At 51.2% G+C, this 18,333-nt stretch overlaps 2 protein-coding genes and 1 long non-coding RNA gene across 3 annotated transcripts in view; 2 read left to right on the forward strand and 1 right to left on the reverse strand.

The window, feature by feature from the left end:
* Positions 1 to 8,532, reverse strand: LOC119043892 (uncharacterized). Its single transcript, XR_005081510.2, has 3 exons — positions 8,367 to 8,532; positions 1,837 to 1,951; positions 1 to 403 (listed from the first exon to the last, which is right to left on the reverse strand). It is a non-coding gene; the product is annotated as an uncharacterized LOC119043892 (long non-coding RNA).
* Positions 8,299 to 18,333, forward strand: part of SCAMP4 (secretory carrier membrane protein 4) — a 21,007-nt gene continuing 10,972 nt past the window's right edge. Inside the window, exons 1-4 of the mRNA XM_037138039.2 lie at positions 8,299 to 8,380; positions 15,082 to 15,129; positions 16,799 to 16,927; positions 17,247 to 17,403. Coding sequence (XP_036993934.2) covers positions 15,123 to 15,129; positions 16,799 to 16,927; positions 17,247 to 17,403 — 293 coding nt within the window. The 5' untranslated portion in view covers positions 8,299 to 8,380; positions 15,082 to 15,122. The remainder of the gene's footprint in view (positions 8,381 to 15,081; positions 15,130 to 16,798; positions 16,928 to 17,246; positions 17,404 to 18,333) is intronic.
* ADAT3 (adenosine deaminase tRNA specific 3) lies at positions 8,310 to 13,625 on the forward strand. The gene is made up of 2 exons (XM_037138001.2): positions 8,310 to 8,380; positions 12,538 to 13,625. Exon 2 carries the CDS (start codon positions 12,555 to 12,557, stop codon positions 13,617 to 13,619), a length of 1,065 nt encoding a protein of 354 aa, XP_036993896.1. The 5' UTR covers positions 8,310 to 8,380; positions 12,538 to 12,554; the 3' UTR covers positions 13,620 to 13,625.

Consider the following 18,333-nt stretch of genomic DNA (forward strand, 5'->3'; position numbering starts at 1 on the left):
TAATAGGGATGAAGTTTCAGATTGGGAAAACTCTGTATATGAGAAAGTTCTGGATATGAGGAAGTTCTGGAAATGGATGGGGGGAATAGTTGCACACCTTGTGAGTGTACTTAATGCCACCACGTTGTACCCTTAAAATGATTAAGATGGTAAGTTTCATTTTTAAATGTTTATTTATTTTTTAAAGACTTTATATATTTATCTTTTAGACAGAGGAGGCGGGACAGAGAAAGAGGAAAGAAATATCATTGTGTGGTTACCTCTTGCATGCCCTGTACTGGGGACCAGGCCCGCATTCCAGGTATGTGCCCTGACTGGGAATTGAACCAGCAGCACTTTGGTTCGAAGTCCAGTGCTCAACCCACTGAGCCACACCAGTAGCCAGGGCATAAATGTTTCTTTACTGATTTGAGAAGGAGAGAGGAAAGGGGTGGGGAGAGAGAGAGAGACATCAATTTGTTGTTCCACTTATTTATGTATTCATTGGTTGATTTTTTAATGTGCTCTGACTGGGGATCAAACCCACAAACTTGTTGTATCAGGATGATGCTTTAACAAACTGAACTGCCCAGCCATGGCAAGGTGGTAAATTTTATATTATGTATATTTCATCATAATAAAGTAAATAAAATTCATAAACCCATGAGGTCGGGGGAGAACCCCAGGTGCTTGGAGAAGTGACAGCTTCTTGGGCTGAGACATGTGCAGTCACCCAGGGCTTTGACCTCAGAAGGGTCCCACCCATGACTTCCTGCCCTGTGGCTGCTGTCTTGAAATTCCTAATAATTTTTAAACAAGGGGTCCTGTATTTTCATTTCAAACTGGAATCTGCAAATTATGTGGCCTGTCTTGGTTTGGGGAAAGGACGGAGAGGCCCAGCCCAAGGTCATGGTCTGGGACCCTGGGGCTGGTAGAGAAGCACCCTAACATGTAAGTTGTCTGCCCCACCCCAAGGGGAGAGAGTGAGACCTAGTCAGGAAGTGGGCTCCTGACACAGCCAGGAAGGAAGTGTGTGGGCTCCTAAAATAGCAGCAGTTGCTAGCTGATTGGGTAAGGGGTGTGGATGGGAGGTTGGACAGGAGTGAGCCAGCCCCGGGAGGCATGGGGGCTTTCCTAAAGAATCCCCTTCCCCAAACTAGGCCCTCTTCCAACTACACAGCCAAAAGTAATGTTTAAAAATTAAATTATAATTTACAGACCATATGTGCACAAATCTTATTTGCGCAACTTAATTAAACTGCACGCATACGGGTAAAACCGTGGGTGCAACAATAGAAAGTCCAGTGATTCCGAGGGCTGGGGGGAAGGATGAATACGCAGAGCACAAAAGATTTTTAGGGCAGTGAAAATGCTCTGCCTGATACCATAATGATGGACACAGGTCATTATACATTTGTCCAAACCCATAGAACATACAACACTAAGAGTGAACCCCCCCCATGTAAACTGTGGGTGTTAGATGACAATGATGTGTCAGCGTAGGAACATCCTTGAAACAAATGTCCCCCTCTGGTTGGGGAACGTTGATAATGGGAGAGGCTGTGCATGTGTTGGAGCAGGGATATATGGGAAATCTCTATAGCTTCCTCTTGATTTGCTGTGAACTTAAAACTGCTAAAAAATGTCATTTAAACACACACACATATGTATATACAAGCCTCTGGATTGTAATCCACTCCCAACCCCCAGCCTCATGCCAGAGGCTCCCTCCTATGCTGTCCTTGTCCCGTCCCTCCAGCGGTTCTTACTAGCTGACTTCTATTAGTGTTGATTCATTCATTCATTAAAAAAGTTTTTTTTTTACTTTCTGTAAATAAAATCATACAGTGTACTCACTTCTGTTGGCTACTTTCACTCCACATTGGGTGCATGTGTGTAGCAGGCTTTCGTCTTTTTCATTGCTGCATTGTATTCCATTGTATTACTGTACCACTTTTCCTGCTGCATTCTCCTGCAGATGGACAATTGGGTTGTTTACAGTTTGGGGCTATTATGGACAAAGTTGCTGTGAACATTCATAAATTTTTTACTGGGCACAAATATTTAATTGGGTGATGTATTAGTTTGCTGGGGCTGGCATAACACAATTGGATAGGAGGGGCTTAAACAACAATCCTTGGTTTTCTTCTAGTGCTAGAAGGTGGAAGTTTGAGATTAAGGTTTCAGCAGGGCTGGTTCTTCCAGAGTTCTCTCTCCTTGGCATGTAGATAGCCATCTTCTCCCTGTGTTTCACATGGTCTTCCTTCTATATAAGCCTATATTCTAATCCCCTCTTCTTTTTTAGAAAATATATTTTATTTATTTATTTTTAGAGCAGGGGAAGGGAGGGAGAAAGAAATGGAGGGACGGGCCTGTGAACCAGACGATCGCAGTTCGATTCCCAGTCAGGGCACATGCCGGGGTTGCAGACCAGTTCCCTGTAGGCCAGTTCCCAGCAGGGGATGCACGAAAGGCAACCATACATTGATGTTTCTCTCCCTCTCTCCTTCCCTTCCCCTCTAAAGATAAATAAATAAAATATTTTAAAAAATAAAAATAAAAAGAGACCAAATATCTGGTAATGTAAAGTTTTGCTGGATGACAGTCATTAAAAAAATTTAAAAAATTAAAAAAATAAAAATAAATGGAAGGAAACATCAATATGTGGTTGCTTCTTACGTGCCCCCTACTGGAAACCTGACCCACAACCCAAGCATGTGCCCCGCTGGGAATTGAACCAGCGACCCTTTGCTTCACAGGCTGGTGCTCAATCAAGTGAGCTACACCAGCCAGGGTGATCTCCTTTTGTTACAAGGACACTGGTCATGTTGGATTAAGACCCAAAGCAATGATTTTATTTTATCTTAATCTCTGCTTTTAAAGACTTCGTCTTCCAACACAGTTCACATCCTGAGGTCCTAGCAGTTAGGGCTTCAGTGTATGACTTGTGGAGGACACAGCCCAGGACACAGCCCTTGTCCTTTCAGGAGCTGATTGGCTGGGTCATAGAATATACATGAGTTTAGCTTTAGTGGAAACTGCCAAAAGGTTTCCCAAGTGGCTGAGCTCTCTGGCTTCACTCCTCCATGTGCCCCAATGCTCCCCAAAATTTACCCTGTGGGATCTTCCTGAGTTGCATATGCCCAGCCAGGGCCTGCCTCAGGACCTTTGCATAGGCTGTTCCCTCTGCCTGGAACACTCTTCCCTCAGAAAACCTTTCACCACTCGGGGCTCAGGGAAAGTGTCACCTCTGCAGAGATGTCTTCCTTGATCACTCCTTTTACCATAGCCACTCTGTCATCATGCATTCCACAGGAAAGGACCTCATCTTTATTTTATTTTACTTGATGCATAGCAAGCATGCAGTAATGATCATCTCCTCAACATCCAAGCCATCAGGGAAATGCTAACCAAAATCACGGTGCATGGTGCTTCATCCCCGCTAGAGGCTGCACTCAAAAAGATAGGTTATAAGAAGCATTGGGGAGGATGTGGAGACCTCTAAACCCTCACATGAAGTAAGGGTAGTGTAAGGGGCAGCTTCTTTTGGAAACCGTATAGCACCTTCTCGAAAGGTTAAACCCAGAGTCACCATCTGGTACAAGACCCTTGCCGAAGGTCCTGAGCTATGGTTAGCATGTCTGTTTGGCTCTAGGACAGGATCTCTCTCCCTTGGCACTAAGGCTGGATGATTCATGGCTGTGGGGCCATCCTGGGAACTGTGGAGGCTTGAGCAGCATCCTTGGAACCCATCCCCTCAATGCCAGGAGCACTCCCAGTCATGATGACCACAGATGTCCCCAGATGTCCCCAGACATTGTAAGTGTGAGGGAACAAAGTCACTGCTCCCCCCAGGGCCTGGTCCTCAAACTTGAGCATGCACTGGAATCTCCTGAGGGCCAGATCAAGCCCACAAGTTTCTGATTCAGTATGTTTGGGGTGAGGCCCAAGAACTTACATTTCTTTTTTTTTTTTTTTTTATTATTTATTTATCTTTAGAGGGGAAGTGGGGGAAGGAGAGAGGGAGAGAAACCAAATGGTCCTTTCGTGCATCCCCCTGCTGGGAACTGGCCTGCAGGGAACCGGCCTGCAACCCAGGCATGTACCCTGACTGGGAATCGAACCGCGATCATGTGGTTCGCAGGCCCGCGCTCAATCCACTGAGCTACACCAGCCAGGGCAAAGAACTTACATTTCTAAAGGACCCCAGATGCTGCTGAAGCCGGTTTGGATCCCCACTGCTGATGCACCGCCCCTGCCACGCAGGACCTGCAGCCTGGCTCTCGTCTCTCTGACTCTGAGGGGACAGGGGCAGTGGCTGTGGCTGTTTTGGGAAGCATTCAACGACAGCTGCCTCTCCCGCCTTCAGCCGAGAATTTGTCCATTCCGCCTTTTGCCGGTAGGTGGCAGCAGTGACTGCTTGATATTTGGAGGGTACAAGAAGAAGTGGCAGGCCGTCTGCGGAGCGAGGGATGCCTGGGCAATCCCATTTGTCTTACCAAAATAATAACGACAATAATAATAACAACAGCATTGTCTGTTCAGATGCACTGAGTGCTAACTCTGGGCCAGGCAGTGTGGGGGTCCGCAGTGAACAAAATTTCTAGCCCTCGTAGAGCAGACATTCTACATATATGTCACCAAATAATAATAAGTAGTGGAAAGACAATAAAATAAAGAGTGGGCCAGGAAAGGACAGGACAACTGGAGATGGGGGCTCCCCTCCCACCCCCACTTCAGTCCCACGTTGCCAGTGGCCAGGGCTTTAGGGAGAATTTGTTGTGAAACTCTGTGCCTGGTGGGGTGCACCTCTAGCCCCCTGACCTGTGAAGGCTGTGGCACTTACACTGTCCTATAGACTTGTTGTAAGGATTAAATGAAATGATGGAAAGTGTTTAGTACCAAAATCGTATCTGGTTCCAAATAAGTACTCAGTAAATATTAAGCATTATTAATTAGTAATAATAACTATTTTGACATCAATAATGACATTATTGCATTGTATCATTACATCATTAGTGTCAGCCTCTAAAACCTGCTTGGTTTTAGCAGAGAACCAGCTCGGTCATCATTGTGTTCAAACTAAAAGTTAAAGGGCTGTGAGCAAAGAGGCTAATCTTATTTATTTTTAGAGAGAGGAAGGGAATGAGAAAGAGGGAAACATCAGTGTGTGGTTGCCTCTCATACATACCCACTGGGGACCTGGCCTGCAACCCAGGCATGTGCCCTGATTGGGAATCGAAACAGCAACCCTGTGGTTTGCAGGCCTGCACTCAATCCACTGAGCTACACCAACCAGGGCAAGAGGTTGGATTTTTAAATTTGGTGTCACTTGAGTTTGCTTTTTGGAAACTGATGTTTTCAGGCCAAGGGAAGTGACCAATGGTTGGTGCCTGGTGAATTCCGCGTGTGTGTGCGCGCACACGTGTGTGTGATGGGGTTCTGGAGCCCTCTAAGAATCTGGGCAGGTAGGCAGAAATTCATTTATCAAGAGATTGGCTGGGGGCAGCACAGTGTTCTATAACCTCCAGGAAACAGGAGATGGGACTGTTCCCATCCTCTTCAAGGTCCAGCAGGCATTGATTTGCCTTGCCGGGCATTTAAAGGAAGTCCCCTCACCTCACCCCTTTTCAGGAAGGAGTTTGACCTGAGGATCACCACACAAGTGAGAAACACCTGAGGTCCCCATGGCTGCCCCTTGCAACAACCTCAGAAAGTCAGCAGGATGATAAACTGGGTAAACACAAGCCACACATCTTGGGAAGAATGCATAGCTCAGGGAGGCTTGTAGGGAAGCCCCTCACCTCCCACGGACTCATTTGTTGACATCCTTGCAGATGTGGACAAGCTTATGGTCACCCAGCCGACCAGCAGCTGACCCAGGCTTCGGACTGACTCCAGGGCACTTTCTGCTGGCATTAAGCTTACAGTGAGGGAACCAATTCCATGTTTGTTTGGTTTTTTCCCAGCCTTTTGGTGTTGGACACGAACCTGTTGCCATGAGAGTCATGTTATGTGAGAAAGGTGCTGGAGGATGAACATCAAAACAAAAGGGACTTTATCAATTGAAGCTCATGGTCTATAAAGAACTGAAATCATGACTCAAATTAGTTTAAGTCAAAAAGAAAAAACGACCCCCACACACAGGAAAGCTCAAAGGTGACCTGATTCAGGCATGGCTGGATCCAGGTTCTTCAAAAACCTTGTCAAAGCATGGACTGCTTTTTCTCTCTGGGATCTGCTCTCTTCTGTTTCAGTTTCATTCACAGACAATTTCCACTGTTGGGTGGCAAAAATGATTCCCAGTACCCCCAGGCTTACACCCTACTCTGCTTGTATTTCAAAGCCCCAGAGGCGATTCTCCTTGGTCTCACTTGAGTCACATGTCTACTTCTGAACCAGTCACTGTGGCCAGGGGGCGGAAAATGTTCTAATTGATGGGGCTGAGTTGGCCGTGGGGTCCTGGTACTTGAACTGAGAGTGGAGGATGGACAATCACACAAAAACTGGGATGCCAGGTCCAGAAGGGTAGCTGAGTGGGCAGAATGCAGATGCGGGGTTTCCACTGTAGGGATGTTAGTCCATCCATTTCCTTTTCCACCCAGTCTGAGTCCTGGGAACATAAGCTCCGGTGGTTCCCTCACCTCTTCCTGATCAGGGGCCAATGCTGCATAGTATTCCACTGTGTGGTGAACCAGACTTTGTGTATTCACTCATCTGTTTAGGAATATTTCCGTTTTTCCGCCTTTTGGCTATTGTGGAGAATGCTGCTGTGAACATGGGCGTACAAATATCTGTGAGTGATTGCTTTCAATTCTCTTGTGCACACACACTGTACTCAGTGTGGAACTGTTGGGTCACAGAGTAATTGTGTTTAACTTTTTGAAGAACCACCAAACTGTTTGCAAAGGCAGCTGCACAATTTTACATCCCTCTCTGTATATCTTTTTGCTTTTTTTAAAAGATTTTATTTATTTATCTTTAGAGGGGAAGGGAAGGAGAGAGGGAGAGAAATATCAATGTATGGTTGCCTCTCATGCGTCTCCTGCTGGGAACTGGCCTGCAACCCAGGCATGTGCCCTGACTGGGAATCGAACCACAATCCTTTGGTTTGCAGGCCCGTGTTCAATCCACTGAGCTACACCAGCCAGGTCTTTTTGCTTTTTGAGAAATTAAAAACTGGCAGAAAATAACATTGATGGAATTCGTTTGGGGAGAGGGGGGTAATTAATTTTCTATATGCAGAAAATTTAGGCATTTAAAGAAGTGTTATTTATTTACTTTTAGAGAGAGGAGAAAGAAGGGAGAAAGAGAGGGAGAGAAACATCAATGTGAGAGAGAAACATTGTACCTTCCCTGGCCAGGGATCGAACCCACAACCCAGTCATGTGCCCTGACTGGGGAATCCAACCAGCAGCCCTTTGCTTTGTGGATCAAAGCTCAACCAACTGAGCCACACCTGTCAGGGCCAGGCATTGTTTTTAATGACATGCCAATCAGAGATCACAGTCAAAAAAATTTTTTTTTACTATATCAGCAAACAGGGGTCCTTTTAGACCTGGATTTTTCTCTTTTCTTAGCAATAGGGTTAAACCAGGGTTTTCCAGCCTCTGCACTGTGGGCATTTGGGGCCGATTCTGTTTGTGGCGAGCGTCCCGTGTACTGTATGGTGTTGAATGGCATTGAGGTTTTGATGCCATTTGATGCCATGCACACTTCCCAGTCATGACAACCACAAATGTCCCCAGACACATCGCCCAGTGCCTTTGGGGTGGGGTGGGACAACTGCCCCTAGTTGAAAATCGCTGGTTTAAACCTGTTTAACTCGAATCAATACCTGGATTCGCTCATAAAATGAAAATGGCTTGTCCAGGAGAGTCAAAGAGGTCCCCTTCACCCACTATACAGACGGGAAAACTGAAGCCATGAGTTGACCAAAGACCCAGACCAGAATTGGAATCTGATTACATCCAGTGGGGCAGCTCCTGGAGAACTACGTGGCAACAGCAAACTGGGCTCGATGAGTGACTGCAGTGGGTGTCATGTGCTCCTCTGACTCAGTGCCCTACTCTGCTGATTTCCCAAAAGGCCAACTTTTCCCCCGCTCGCTTGGGTCTTGAACCCACAATTCAGCGCAGACCTGCGCTCCTGTGGATCGCGGGACTAGAGGCCAGGATCCGGATAAGTGCGGGCCTGGGGGAGCAGAGTTGGCCAGGGGGAGCAGAGTTGGCCAGGGGTAGCCGTGTGGGGATTGTAGTCCGGACCCCGCCTCTCTCTGGCACCGCCCCCTCCCCAGGAACTACGCTCCCATCGTGCTCTGCGGTCCAGGCGGAGGCTGAGCGAGCGGGAGGGCTGGTTGCTAAGCCTTGGGAAAGGGAAACGCTTACGCCTTTCTCCTCAGGTAAGCGCGCGGCCTCCGTGTCTCGGGCTCTCTCGTCCCAGGCTTCCGGGGTGGGCGGGCTGGGGAGGCCACGTGGGTCTCGGCTTCGGGTGGTGCTAACCGCGCAGGGGGCGAAAGGGCAGCCTGGCCTGGCTGGCACGCACCTCGGGCAGTCGCCGTCGCGTCGCGTGTGCGCATGCGCCTGGGTCGTCTCTGCGCCCATCGCCTTTTTGCGCGTGCGTGCGCCCCTGAGGCGCGGCCTTGAGACCCCGTGCGTCCAGCGGCTTCGGTCGCACCCTGCCCTCGGGTCATCAGGACCCCCTGCTTCCGGGCTGGTTGACCCTCTTCCTCCTCGTCTTAGGCAGAGGTCCGTAATCTTTCCTGTGCCCTGAACATTGATGATTCTCTTTCTGATACTTATGGGAGGTGTGAGTTTTCAAGGCCCTTTGTAAAAAAAAGTCCTCACCCAACGGTATGTTTATTGATTTGAGAGAGAAACATAAATGTGAGGAAAAAAACAAGCCTGTCCCTGCCCTCCCATAGGTGCCCCAACGGGTATGGAACCTACAACCTAAGTATATGCCTTGGCCTGGTATCGGACCTGTATCTTTTGGTGTATGGAGGATGCTCCAACCAAGCCACCTGGCCAGTGCTCAAGGCTTTTTCTGATCTCAACCCGAATAAGGGGCTCTCTCCCACACCCCACAAGCCCAAGATTCTTGGACTTTCATGCACAGAAGGCCCATTTATAGGGTTCCACATCTAGCAAATGAACATTCAGGATACCCAGTTGAGAGCGAATTCCACAAACAATGAATAACTTTTTTTTTTTTTATAACTATGTCCCAAGATTGCATGGGCCATAGATACACTAAAAAATTCCACCTCGTCAGGAATTGGAATTTAACAGGGTGTCCTATATGTTATCTGGCAACCACACTCCATGTGGGAGCTTGTTAGAAATGCAGATTGTAGAGTCCTGGCCGGTATAGCTCAGTGGATTGAGCACAGGCCTGCGAACCAAAAGGTCACCAGTTCGATTCCCAGTCAGGGCAGATGTCTGGGTTGCTGGCCAGGTCCCCAATTGGGGGCATGGGAGGGGCATCCACACATTGATGTTTCTCTCCCTCTCTTCCTCCTTCCTTTCCCCTCTGTCTGAAGAATAAATCTTTTTAAAAATGCAGATGTGGCCCCCTCCCCTTTGTGGGGCCAGGTCCTAGAAAATGCATTTAAAACTGTGGGTGCATCTGAGGCTTCAACATTGGTTATTCCTTCTGCTCAGGTCTCCCTACTGGGCTTGCTTGCTTTCCAGGCCCTGCTGTGGGTCACCGCCTCTGAAGAGGCAAATTTTCTCACTTCGTGCCCCTGCGTGCCTGCACGGTGTGATGGATTCCCTCTCACAGAGGGGGATGCTGCAGTGGGGGTGAGGACAGGGCCAGGGCCAGGCTCCGGCCTTCCTAATCCATGGATAAAATAAGTCCTGCTTGAGGTTTATATTGTTGCCTGCAGAGCCTGACTCAACTCACTAAGTAAGCACCATTTCCAGTGCCCCTCCCAGAGCCAGAGTCCACTCCTGCTGGGACCCCAGTCCCACTTCCCTCCCCCTCAACCTCCCAGAATGCTGCTGCCCAGTATCTGCAGCAGTTCCAGCACACACCTACTTTCCAGTTCCATGCCATTGGAGGGCAGTATTAAGCTGCTGAGAGGACTTGCAATTGGGGGTCTGTCTGTCTGGTCCATCAGACCCTCCAGGGGCTGCCAGTGCAGTTGATCCTCTGGCCCTAGACAGTTGGTGCCCAGGGCAGAGGCCCGCCGCCACCATAAATATAACTAGGTCATCTGAGGAGGCTCTGGCTGCCCCCTGGAGACCAGAGCACTGGTGTTTTTAGAAGACAGCTAAAGGTGCAGGCAGAGGAGATGGGCACACCCAGGGAAGGGACTGAGCTAGGCAGGACCATGGAGTGCTGGGCAGGGTGGGGGTGGGGTGGATGTGTGGGTCACGGGGCAGTTGGGGCACCTGGAGCTTGGTGCTTCAAGAACAGGAAGAGGAACCCCAGAGCAGCAACCGTCTCCCACCATGCTTCAATCCCTGGATGTGTTTAAGCAGAAATGTTTGTGCATGTTCAGTTCATATGTGGACTGGCGCTCCCTGTGGGGTTTTTGGGGTTGTGGGCTTGGGTGGGTCACCCTCTGTGGAACCTGTTTATTTCTCATCTGTGAAGTGGGCTCAGGACCCCTGTTTTACAGAGGAGCTCGAAATGCAGAGTCAGTTTGCTGGTGAGCACCAGCCACATGCCTTGGTCAAGGCCCTCCACCTCAGGGAGCCTGGTCTTGTCCCATAGAAAGGGAGCAGTCCCAGGTTCTCCCTCCCAGGTTGCTGGGAGGGGTAGCGGAGCCCACTCCTGGAGGTGTGAGGACATGTGCTGTTATGGAAAGGCAGCTGTCATCTGAGGCAGGCCTTGTTTGGGGTCTGCTGACCTGGTGACTGCCAGATGTCCTTCCCCTCCTTGTTTTCTTTCACAGCAGCTTTACTGAGATGCAGTTCACACGTTTAAAGTGTATGTTTTAGTGGTTTTTAGTATAGTCATAGGATTGTGGATATGTCATCCCTGTTTAACTTCAAAACATCCTATCACGCCAAAAAGAAACCTGTCCCCATTAGCAGTCACCCCCACCCCTCTTTCCCAGTCCCTGTCAACCACTAACCCACTTTCTGTCTCTATGGATGTGCCTGCTCTGGACGTGTCACATACATGGAATCACATACCGTGTGGCCTTTGTATCTGGCTTCTCTCACTGAGCGCCATGTGCTCAAGGTCCTTGCACTCTATGGTGAGTGCCAGCGCTTTGCTCCTTTTCGTGGCTGAGTAGTACTCCAGTGTGGGCACGGACCACCTTGTATTTATCTATTATCTGTTGATGGACACAGATTTCCACCTTTTGGCTGTTGTGAATCCTGCTGCTGTGAGCATGCATGTATAGGTTTCTGTGTAGATGTGGGTTTTCCGTTTTTCTGGGCACATACCTAGGAGTGGAGGAGAGTTGCTAGGTCAGATAGTGACCATCCTGTGGTATTTATCCGTTCCCCTTAGAAGTTTGGCCAAGCCAGACGTGTCCCAAAGGCATCGCCTTTATTTGTCTCTTGTTTGTTCAGGCAGAGGTTGAACTCTGAGGAACAAGTAAAGCTGTGTCTGTCTTTTTTTGCAGATAGAGTTTTCATGGCCCAGGGCAGGCCATATGGGGCGTGGGGTCCTGGGCGTGGTACGTACTGGGAGCAGATTTAGAGTTGGCACTGTAGACTCTGCTGTGGGCCCCACACAGCACAGGCATTATGGACACATAAAGGGCACCCTTCACACGTTCCACTTCTCGTGGCTGCCATTGGCATCCTGGTTCACTGCATTTGTCACACTTGTCTTGTGAGCTAGGACACATCATGGAGGGTGAGGACCTCACATGCCCTGTGAAGGGCCTGGCCGATAAATAGATGGGGGCCCATGGGGCCAAGGAGTACGTGGCAGGGAACATCATGAGCAGGAAAAGCCCACAGTTGTAAAATGATTTCAGTGTTTCCTCTCCACAGGGGAGAGGCAGGAGAGGCTGGTCGACTCCAAGTACCTGGCTGGGCAGCGTGTTCTGGGCGGGCAGTGGCATCTGAGCTACTCTGGAATCTAGTTGAGTTGATCTGTGGTTTATCTCTAATGTTCTTCAAGGCAGCTCTGACCAATAGGAATAGAATATGAGGCACATATGTAAAGTCAAGTTTTTTAGAAGCCAAATTTTTAGAAAGTACAAACTAACAGTTGCAGTTAATTTTAATAATGTATTGAAGTTAAACCTAAAACATGAAGTGTTATCATTTCAGCATGTAGTCGATAAAAAAAAAGTAATGAGATAGTTTACATCCTTCCTTTCACATTAAGTCTCTGAGGTTCAGTGTGCATTTTTGCTCACTGCACATCTCAGATATAAAAGAGGAAAAGTCAATGGCGGGTTAAGCTCTGCAGACTGAGAGCCGGTAGGACTAAGTGAGAGCATGACCAGTGACACATTTCACTCAGGCCGGAGCTCTTGGACGAGGCCTCAGATTCGGCACACTCCTGGGACGGACTCCTCAGCTCACCCAGGCCTCCTGTGGCTGACAGATGATGCTCTGCTCCGATCTCTGTCTCCCACAGTCAAAGCCCTGCCAAGGATGGACCCCCTGGGTTCCATGGAGCAGTTTGAGGACAAGAAAGCTGGGAGCCCACACCCAGAGCCTGCTCCGTGGCAAGCCCTTCCTGTCCTGTCGGAGCAGCAGTCCAGGGATGTGGAGCTGGTGCTGGCCTATGCCGCGCCCATCCTTGACAAGCGCCAGACCTCGAGACTCCTCAAGGAAGTATCAGCCGTCCATCCGCTGCCTGCCCAGCCTCACCTCAAAAGGGTTCGGCCGAGCCGTGATGCCAGCCGTCCACACACGCTGGAGATACTGCTGTGCTTGGCGGGGCCAGCTATAGGCACACGATCTCTGGCTGAGCTCCTCCCCTGGCCAGCAGTGGACCCCCGTGGCCTGGGGCAGCCCTTCCTGGTGCCTGTGCCCGCCTGGCCGCCCCTGACCAGGGGCCAGTTTGAGGAGGCACGAGCCCACTGGCCCACATCCTTCCATGAGGACAAGCATGTGACCCGTGCCCTGGCTGGGCGGCTTTTTTCGGCACAGGAGCAGGCTGAAATGCAAGGCTACATGGAGCGGGCTGTGCAGGTGGCACAACAGGCAGCTGCCAGGGGCCTAAGGGCTGTGGGGGCTGTGGTGGTGGACCCAGCCTCAGGACGGGTGCTGGCCACAGGCCATGACTGCAGCAGTGTGACCAGCCCCCTGCTGCATGCCACCATGGTGTGCATTGACTTGGTGGCCCAGGGCCAGGGTCAAGGTACCTATGACCTCAGGCCTCACCCCGCCTGCTCATTCTCCCCAGCTGTTGCCCCTCTGGGTGTCCAGACCATCTCTGTACGCAAGATGGATGAAGACTTGGGCATGGAGGAGGATGGCCTCCCCTACGTGTGCACTGGCTACGACCTCTACATTACCCGCGAGCCCTGTGCCATGTGTGCCATGGCCCTGGTGCACTCCCGTGTGCAGCGTGTCTTCTACGGGGCACCCTCCCCCGACGGTGCCTTGGGCACCCGTTTCCGCATCCACGCGCAGCCTGACCTCAACCACCGTTTCCAGGTGTTCCACGGCGTGCTGGGGGCCCAGTGCTGCCGGCTGGACCCCGACACGTAGGCCCCGTGCTCGCTGGCTCCAGACTGTCCTCTGCTCTGCCAGCCTCAGCTTCCTCTCAGACCTGTGTGGGCCTGGCTCCCTCACTGCCATCCAGGCTGGGCGCAATCCTATCTGTGGATTCAGGGACACGCCTCCTAGCCCTGGAGCCTGTTCCCGGTAGTGCATGGGGCTATATGTCTGCTAGGCCAAGGTTTTCTCTGCCCTGGAGCTTAATGGGGGTCTAGTCAGACCTTGTCACTGGGCACTCAGGCCTCCCTCCTTCGTCTGCCTTCACTCTGAGCCCACAGGTGCACTGGGGTTGTGTCCCCTTTGTCTCATCTGACTCGTGAAAATAAACAACCCCCAAACCAGGTTGGTGTCTGTTGACATTTATGGGCCACTTCCACAGAGGACCTTGATGTGCACAGGGGGAGGGAAGCTTCTGAATCCACTGTGAGCAGAGCCTTGCTCTAGTCCTGGCTCTGGAAGGGTGTGGCTGGCTAGGGTGTGTCTGGACTCAGTTGATGGAAAGGCTCCTTTGGGGTTGTCATTTCCCATCCTTCTCTGGTGACCAGAGGAGTCCCCAAAGACTGATTGCTACAGAGCAGCCAGCACTAGAACCAACTCTTGTGGGACTCCCAGCAGGCTGCTTGTCCATCCAGCAACCATGTACTATCTGACCACAAAGACACTGCAGGGATTCCAGAATATCCCTGCCCCAAGCCCCTGGGCCCCTGGGGTTGCTTCGAGGCTGTGGGGACAGGGCAGGCAGGGGCCTCTACCTGGGAGCCAACGCCCTGGACAGATATGGGTGGGGCGTGAGCCTGCTTGCCCTGGCTGGCAGGGAGAGCCAGCAAGGGCAGCACAGAGGGTCTCGGTGAGAACATCGATTAGCTGAGGGATGGGCCCTGGGAAACTCAGCATCACTGGAACCTTGGCCTGGATTGTGGGTGAGAAACGCATTCCCAGTGCCTGGCCCCAAGTATAACTCCTGGCCTCCTTTGGTGCGAAGTCTACCCTGGACCTCCACTTGGGTTGTGGTGGGGCCCTTGGCCCTGCACGGCTCGTAGTGGTGGAAACTACAGACCAGAGAGTCTGTGTGAACCCGGTCTTGGTGATTTGGAAGTTGGGCCCTGCAGCTCTAATGAGGCACTCAGAGCTATCTGTGGGTAAAGGGTGAGGGAGGATGAGGTGGCAGGAGGGCCGTGCAGGTGGTCACCGGGTTTCCAGGGATGGCCTGGCTTCAGGCTGTCCTGTGGATAGTAGTGGCCTGTGGCCTGACCTCCCGCCGTTGCAGGTGCTGCCCAGGGGGCTCTGGGGTGAGGTGATGGTTAGGGTCACACGTTAGGGGTGGCCTTTCAGGTAAGAGCCCAGACACCCCCGTGAATAGCCTGGAGGTTAGGACTCTTCACTGGGCTGCAGCTGGTGTTGGGGTCATCTGAGAGCCACAGGGTCCCCCTGACTATTGCTGTTTCCCTTCCAGGTGGCTGCAGGCTTCAGCCTCACCGGGTCGTCACAGCAGAAATGTCAGGTGAGTCTTTCCTGGGGGCCCCGGGGGTTTCTGTGTTTGTTCCCCTGGGAAGTGTCCCCAGGTGGCCAGACCCATTATGACCCCTGCAGGTATCCACCTCACGTTCCTCCTTCCACAGTGGCTGTCAGAGTCACCTCGCAGCACTGAGCAGGTGACAGGGAGGCACCTGGTTTCCACATAAGCTGTCAGCCAGAGTTCGGCCCAGCCGGGCCTTCTGCTGGGGGTCGTTTTTTTTTTTTAATATTTTATTTATCTTTAGATGAGAAGGGAAGGAGAGAGGGAGAGAAATATCAATGTATGGTTGCCTCTTGTGTGTCCCCTGCTGGGAACTGGCCTGCAACCCAGGCATGTGCCCTGACTGGGAATCGAACCGAGATCCTCTGGTTCTCAGGCCCGTGCTCAATCCACTGAGCTACACCAGCCAGGGCCTGGAAGTTGTTTTGTTGTTGACACCATGGGTGGACCCCAAGGTTCCTCTGGTTCTCAGGCCCGTGCTCAATCCACTGAGCTACACCAGCCAGGGCCTGGAAGTTGTTTTGTTGTTGACACCATGGGTGGACCCCAAGGTTTGGTCACCTGTGTTCATGCCCATACATGTCAGATGACCCCCTCATTTCCTCCTAGAGGCTGTGGTGAGCCCCCAGGGTGGCCTGCCTCACCCTGTGTGGAAATGGGCAGAGCGTACAAGTGAAGTTAGGTGGACTGTGGTTAGCCCACTGGTGGCAGATCTGGGATTTGAACCCAGATGCATGGGTTCCAAGTCAGTGCAGAACATCTCACCAAGAAAACAAGGTGTCAGGGCCCTCGAGATCCAGCTGGTGCTTTTCTGCCTCCTTCCTGTCATTGTGTGTGCTGATGGGACTGACTGCTGGAAGCATCACCCTGTTCTTGTGGGGACTGGACGTCTGTCAGGGGCGGGTACCAAGGGCCATGGGAACGACAGGACTTGGGGCTGGGTGGCTGGGGGGCACTGTTGTTGGGATGTGGGTTGCCTGGCCGAGGGTGTGGTCAGGGACCATAAGTGGGTTTGAGACCAGCTCTTCCCTGGAGCCCTGGGAGAGAGCATAGCCCTGAGATGCCTTGATCCCAGACCCCTGGCCTCCATATTATAAGAGGATAAATCTGTTTATTTAAATCTCTGGTATGTGGCTGTTTGTTACAGGATACTTATAAATTCCAAGTGCCAGAACCATCCTATCCAGCCTATTAATTTGTGAGTTTCCTGTGATGGCTCCAAGAAATCACCACAAATACAGTGATTTAAACAGGATTTGTCAGAAGTTCAACATGGGCCTCATGGGGCTAAACCCATGTGGGCAGGGCTGGTTGTTCTTGAGACTCCAGGGAGAACCATTCCAACCTTTTCCAGCTTCTAGAGGCGCCGCTTCTCTGGCTCATGGCCTCTTTCTTTAAGTTCACAGCCTGGAGCACAGCCTCTTCCATCTCTGACTCTGACTCTTTCCTTCCTCTTAAGAGGATCCTGTAAGGACACTGAGCCCTGCTGAGGAACCCAGGACCATCCCCATCCTAGGGGCTTTGACTTAAACCCATTTGCAAAGTCCCTCTGCCATGCAAGGCAACATGTGTACAGGTCCCAGACCAGGATAGGGACATATTTACCTCGCTACTCCAGCCTGGTTTAGTCCCATGGTGCTCTGTGTCCCCATAGAAAAGGAGAACAACTTCCCGCCACTGCCCAAGTTCATTCCTCTGAAGCCTTGTTTCTACCAGAACTTCTCCGATGAGATTCCCATTGAGCATCAGGTTCTAGTGAAGAGGATCTACCAGCTGTGGCTCTGTGAGTGGTGGGTCGGGCTGCGGGGGTGCGGGCGGCTCCCTGACCACTGCAGAGACCCAGGCCATGAAGCTGCTCTGTCCATGGGCTGGAAGAGCCTGGGGGTTTTGTAGTAAATCTTTCTGTTACAACTGAGTCCCAGAGGAGGCATGGTGTGGTGGTTGGGGCAGGTGGGGCTGGCCGGCTGGGCAGGAACCTCCGTCCCCTGAGACTTCTCTGGCCCTTGATCTTTGTGCAGTGGGGTAGAGGGTGTCCTGGTGCTTGTGGTGCTTGCATGCTAAACCCTAAACCCCGGTTCAGCCTCCTTGCCTCTCCTCCCCAGTCTACTGTGCCACACTAGGGGTCAACTTCGTCGCCTGCCTGGCCTGGTGGATTGGCGGTGGCTCAGGAGCCAACTTTGGCCTGGCCCTGGTCTGGCTGCTGGTCTTCTCTCCCTGTAGCTATGTGTGCTGGTTTCGGCCTGCCTACAAGGCCTTCCGGTAAGTGGGGCCCTGACCATGTCATTGTGGGGCCTTTGGGTATCTGTGCTGGCAGTGGGCTCAACACTGAGTAACCAGGATGCCCCCAACCACATGCGCCCATCTCTGTGCCAATTCTTGCACTTGGAACCTGTGCCTGCTCTGTTCCTGTCACCCTAGCCCAGGTGCTAGTATTCCTCCTTCTCTTGTCCAATTTGAATGGCAGCTTGTATCAGGACCTACACACTATTACCCAGTTAGCCACAGATGCCTATTGTGTTGTTTTTTAATCACTCATATTCCATACAACTCACCTAACATTGAAGCATTTTTAGAGTCCTCACAAGGTTGTATAACCACCACCTCCAATTCCAGAATATTCTCACTGCCCCAGAAGAACCCCTGTCCCCCTTAGCAGTCACCCCCGTCTACTGCCCAGCTCCTGGCACCCACAAAATGAATTCACTTTCAGTCTCTATGGCTTTGCCTGTTCTGGACATCTCACATACCTGGAGATGTGTCTGGCGCCTCTCACTGACCATGATGTGTCCAAGGTCCATCCATGTTGTAGTGAGTGTCAGTGCTTTGCTCCTCTTCATGGTTGAGTGATATTCCACTGTGTTTATGGACACGTGTTTATCTATTCACCAGCTGATAGACACTTAGGTTGTGTCTGCCTTTGGCTGTTATGAATCCTGCTGCTGTGAACATTTGCCCCCAGCCGACTGAGATGTGTCCTGTGTTTACCCCTACGTGGTCCCTGAATCCCATCCTTAGGAGGCAGGAGAAGGTCTCAGACTCCTTGCTGGGCAGGAACCCCTCAGTGCTGTATCTCCTCAGAGGGGAGATCAGGCCCCTCATGGTCAGAGTTCGGCATGAGCGTGTGTGCAGTAATTTGCGCGTATGAGTGCAGTTGGTACTTGGAAAGGGGAGAATGTTTCATCTTTTTCT

The sequence above is a fragment of the Artibeus jamaicensis genome, unplaced genomic scaffold, assembly GCF_021234435.1.
Source record: "Artibeus jamaicensis isolate MK-2021 breed Jamaican fruit bat unplaced genomic scaffold, CSHL_Jam_final scaffold_537, whole genome shotgun sequence".
Taxonomy (NCBI): Eukaryota; Metazoa; Chordata; class Mammalia; order Chiroptera; family Phyllostomidae; genus Artibeus; species Artibeus jamaicensis.